Source organism: Solea solea, chromosome 3, assembly GCF_958295425.1.
Source record: "Solea solea chromosome 3, fSolSol10.1, whole genome shotgun sequence".
NCBI classification, from domain to species: Eukaryota; Metazoa; Chordata; class Actinopteri; order Pleuronectiformes; family Soleidae; genus Solea; species Solea solea.
The window spans coordinates 34,974,779-34,980,203 of NC_081136.1; the positions used below are offsets into that span (position 1 = coordinate 34,974,779).

The following is a 5,425-nucleotide window of genomic DNA, read 5'->3' on the forward strand; positions in this document are numbered from 1 at the left end:
TGCCTTTTGCCCTATGTCAGCTGAGATTGGCACAGTAGAGACGGTAGAAGATGAATGCATTGATACCTGAAAGCAGAGAAATAGAGCTTTGCACCCATATACTTGTCATTACGGTAGACCCTCAGGACTTCAGCTGAACGACCGCCCAATCACAGAAGAGATTCGCCAGCGTGTCACACGTTTGTGACGTCAGCTCCTCAGTACCGTAATTCCTAAACGGTTGAATATCTGCCAGATATGGAAATTGAAAGTTATCGTGGAATTGGCAGGAGAACTCACTCATTGAGCATTTTTTGACAATTCTGCTGCCTGAATATCATGATGGTCATAAGAGGGTTAACTCAAGGATCATGTGTCTGTCTGTGTGTCCGTCGGCCTGTCTCTGGGTCACTTTGATGTCAAGCTACGAGTTAGTGACGCTTTGATTTGTCCCCGGCATGTCCTTTCATGACTTTGAAAGGGCGTTATTTGGAGCCTGATGTGCGGGAACTGCACAAGTTCATTATAAACACAGATCAACTGTAAAAACTGCTGTGTTCCATTTACGTCCTGGGAGTGACATCACCTCCACATTGACCCTGTTTCTGTTGATAAGTCAGAAAAAACTGGTGCGTAAATGTTGGGGTTTGTTTTGAGTTATAAATCCGACTTGAGATCATGTTGCAGTTTAAAATTCTGACAAGGATCTTGGAAGTTCCGACTTTTTACTACAACTGAAATAGCTATAACAATACCGAGTTAATCTGTGACCTCATGACAGGCGTGAGATGAAAGGCAAAGGCCAAGGCCAAGACAGAAAAGTAAGAGAAAGTATTGAGTGAATTCAGAAAAGCCACAGGCGCGAACTGCCCTAAAACACCAACACCAGTCAACGACCACATTGTAAGATTATGTGCACTACTCCATTTCCTCCAGACCAGTTAGAAAAAAGCAGGTTAAACTGGAACTTGTCAAGTTTCACACATGACCGTCGGACAAGCATTCAACAAATCCAGCGAGTATCACATGATCAAGGCTCTGGGGAAAGGATCTTTTGGAGTTGTGTACAAATGCATCAGACAGGACACCAAAGAGATGGTGGCCTTGAAGTCCTTACGGAAGAATTACGCTTGGATCGGCGAGAGGGAGGCGGGCATTCTCAAATCTTTGAATCAGTGCTGCCACGGCACCAGGAACGTGGTCAAGTTGAATCGGCATTTCATGATCAGTGACGACTTTTTCCTGGAATTTGAAATGCTGGACATGACCATCAGTCAGTTCATGGTCAAGTACGCCAGGCCAATGCACATGTACGAGATCCAAGCCATCGCACAGCAGACGGTCGAGGCTCTGGACACCCTCAAGAGCATCAGTGTGGTGCACTTAGACCTGAAGCCAGATAACATCATGTTCATCGACCACAAGCTTCATCCCATGAAGGTGAAGGTGATTGATTTTGGTTTGGCCACTCTTGTCTCCAACATGACCCAAGGCAAAAGGTTCCAGGCGAGTAGTTACAGAGCTCCTGAGGTCACACTGGGCCTTAATCTGAACGAGGCTGTGGACATGTGGTCTCTCGGCTGCGTTTTGGCCTTCATGTACCTCCGATCCCACTTGTTTTCCAGGGTGTTGTGTGAGCATCAGGTAACGCGAGAGATCGTCCAGATATTTGGTCTGCCTGAGAATCACCTGCTGGACTCTGGAGTTTGTACGAGAGAGAATTTCCTCAAAGACGGAGACTCCTGGAGGCTGGTGGAGATGTGCAATTGCGAGAAACGCACTAACGCACAGAATAAGTGGAAGTTTTCCTGTCTCCACGACATTGTCCTGACTCGCCCACACACGTCCGATTACGAGGACACACAGGCGTTTGTGAACCTCCTCAAAGAGATGATGCAGGTGAATCCGAAAAAAAGAGTCACCCCGCAGGAAGCTCTGAATCACCCATTTTTCACGGTCAAGAACTTTCCAAGTGATTCTATGTGCAGTATGGAAGAGCGATCGGCCAGTTTGACAGAAGAAGAACGGCGACAGGAGGAATGCAACATCAAAATCCCTAAATTGGTAGAAGTCATTGAAAGAGAGTTGTCTATTTGTAATGACACCGGTGAAATTGAACCTTTTGTTGAGAGAGCAGCAGTGACAACTAGCCTTCATAATAAAAGGACTGATCAGATGCTACCTGCCGCTGCTGCTCACGACGCTGGTGACACCCACATTAATGAAGGCAGAGTGGTTGAAATCAAAGCTCCGAGACGTCGCAAGACGGTTCCCAGATCAAAGAGGATTTCCAGATTCCTCTCGCGGAGGATCAGTAAACTGTGTCACCAAGATTGTGTCGCAAATACCCAAGAAGAGTCGCGTACTAGTCGTGTCTCTGAACGGGGAAACATGTGCTCTAACAGAAAAGAATTGGTTGACGTGAAAACCAGGAGAAGTCTTTGGAGGAGGATTTGGGATTTTTTCACTCAGCCGTTGTGTTCAAAGAAGACTGACGTCATCGAATAATGATTTAGGGCGACACAAGAGATTTCGGTCGACACAAGAGACTTGGCTAACTAGCTTGTGAAAGGGATTTTTGTGATGCTAAGTGCTTTCTCTATAAGGCTGTAAGGACTTGGCATTTCCATGCAAGGTGCCCTGAGGTTGTGGACGTTGTGTTCGGGTGCCATTCAAATAAAACTGATCTGATGTAAATAACTTTAATCTTCTGTCACATCCAACACGTCCTGGTCTTAAGGTCCTGTTTTGATTTTATCTTATTTTTTTCAGTTATATTCTATCTATCTATCTATCTATCTATCTATCTATCTATCTATCTATCTATCTATCTATGGTCACTAGCCCACGAATATGGTTTGTTCCAGCTGGAATCCGAAGTTGAAATTTCTGAGTTCCTGGTCACATTCAGGAACTCATTCATATTCATTCAAAAAACATTCAGGAAATTTGTCGTTCATATATCAATTTTCCCAACAAAGGTGAAAATCAATTTGAAAGAATAATATGAAGTTTTAAATGAAGACTCTAAATGGTTGATTTCCATATAACAAATGTTGGGGGCTAGGGGATTTATGTAATGAAAAAGCACAAACAAATCTGTAAAGTTTTAATAGCAGTTTTTTGGAAGTGCGCATTTTTGTCCTTAATGACTTGAGAGGGTAGTAAATTAAACTGAAGGTGGTTAAGATAAAGTATTTAGCTTCTACAATCGAGCTACTAGGTAAACAAAAGCAAACATACGCAGAGAAAACAAACCAATATAGTTCACTGATATAAAAGCTAATATATTGTATTGTTGTTGTTTTTTTACAGTGTAAAATCAGTTCCATAAACCACTTATTTTTCAGACTCTGAAGTTTGATTAAAATGAAGGTGAAAAACATTTTCAGATTCAGCAGTGAGGACTCTGGATCATGTGGCTCAACATGAAGTTTGAGTTAAAAAAAAAAAAAGAAAAAAGTCTGTCAAAGAGCCTGAGAGACTTTCAGCAGTGTGGACCCCCCACATGTCAGCTGCAGGAGGCGCTGCTGGGAATCGTGCCAGCTGGAGGCACCAGCGGCTTCTCAGGAGGTCCAAGAGACGACGCCCAGGCAGAGGGACCGGGCATACTGCCGTCTGTCCTGTTTGTCCTGTCCTCAATCCTGTTGACTAAAACCTGTCCCGTCTATCCTGTCCTCTCAGTCCTGTACCCTTGGTCTTGTCCCATCTGTTCTCACTACATTGTCCTGTAAGTCTTGTCCCATATCTAGTGTCTTCATAGTTCTGTTCTTCAAGTCTTTTTCTGTCCCATCTCCTCAATCCTGCCCTGTCCTAATAGCCCTGTCCTATTCTCTCAGCATCTGTCTTCGTGGTCCTGTCCTGTTCTGTCAATCCTATCCTGTCCTCTTAGTTCTGCCCTCATATTCATGTGCTGTCCTTACTTTCCTGTCTTCTTAGTCATTTGAAACCTCCAATTTCATCACAGTTAAGATGAAAAAAATTGAGCCTCAAACTTTATTGAATTAATTAAAATACATTTGAGTGTGTCATCCAGGTATTACTCATGTTGTGAGGACCTAAATCTGTTTATGGTGACTTCTTTGTGGGGACAAAAATCAAGTCCCCACAATGTATTTTCAGGTGAAAACATTTTATATGGTTAGGACGATGTTATGTTAGGGTTAAGTTAAGGTTAAAGTTAAGGTTAGGCCAGTATTAGTTAAGGTTAAAGTTTGAATAAGTCTCCAGGAAATTAATGAAAGTCAATGTAATGTCCTCTGAAGTCATGTAAACCAGACTGTGTGTGTGTGTGTGTCCGTCATCAACACATCAATCACCAATCAATAACTCCAGATTATTGTTATTATTTAAAAAAACACCAACAAACCTTTATTGATTTTAGTGACGTTGACGCTTAGTGTGTGTGAGTATATGCTTGTGCTCCGGACTTTGTGAGGACCGGCGTTTTGCACCTACGTAGTGAGGACACTTTATGAAACACCTTCAAACAGCTGTTTAAGTTTAACTAAACTTTACTTTTAGGTTTAAATCAGGGGCGAGGGAGTGTATGACGTCAATGACAGGAGTGTGTGTGTGCTTGTGTGTGTGTCTGTGCTTTGAACACAGGGAGGAGTGTGTGATCAGTATCAGCAGTGACATCAGTGGTGTTGTTTACATTGAAACGCTGTGATGATCCTGGGTGGCTCGTGTGTGTGTGTGTGTGTAGATGGTAACATGGTGGCAGCAGAGTGGTGACGGGTGGAGTCGCCTCAGTGAAGTGATGTCATGTTTGACATGTTGGTTCCATGATGTTCCTCCGTCGACCGTCAGCCGAGAACTCGATGTTTCTCCACAAAACGAAGTCTACGCTTCTCTAACGCGTCAAACTCGACGACATTACTTGTCTCGCTTGTAGAAACAAAGACTGTAGATTGTGTTAAATTATGTACGTTTCCAAGGTTTGATTTCAGGTTGAAAAACTGACACAGTGTCGGTCAAATCACACATTTTGAGGCTCTGTAATTGGAATTTGTTGTGAAACCAGAAGAATATAGCCGTACTGTACCAAACCGTATCATACCGAACTGAACCATACTGAGATGGACACAACACATGGTCTGTGTCTATCATGTGGGAGGAGCTTAGGACATTCAGTCACCTGTAGAATCAACCAATCAACATGACGCCTCACAAGAAAAAGTGTGGACACTGCTTATGTTTGTCCGTTTGTCTCTACACCATCACGCAGACGTGTGTGTGTGTGTGTGGTCAGTGGTCATGTGACCTGCTGTCACAGGTCGAGGTCGGTCCGTTCTCTCGTCTCACTTCTTCTTGACTGCGCTGCGTCGTCTGAGCTCTCGCCTGCTGGACGTGGGCATGTTGGCGTTGGCGCTGCTCTGATGGGTGTGGCTCCAAACACACGCAGAGGAAAAGTCAAAGCTCTGACACACTTTTCTTGAAGGGG

At 43.8% G+C, this 5,425-nt stretch overlaps 1 protein-coding gene across 1 annotated transcript; it reads left to right on the plus strand.

The window, feature by feature from the left end:
• The first annotated feature begins 527 nt into the window (after window positions 1–527).
• LOC131456342 (homeodomain-interacting protein kinase 2-like) lies at window positions 528–2,665 on the plus strand. Its single transcript, XM_058624613.1, has one exon. It carries the CDS (start codon window positions 964–966, stop codon window positions 2,485–2,487), a length of 1,524 nt encoding a protein of 507 aa, XP_058480596.1. The 5' UTR covers window positions 528–963; the 3' UTR covers window positions 2,488–2,665.
• Window positions 2,666–5,425: the final 2,760 nt, after the last annotated feature.

Bases quoted from the DNA above. Each gene is read 5' to 3' on its own strand.
- LOC131456342 (XM_058624613.1), top strand. From the start codon at position 964: ATGACCGTCGGACAAGCATTCAACAAATCCAGCGAGTATCACATGATC.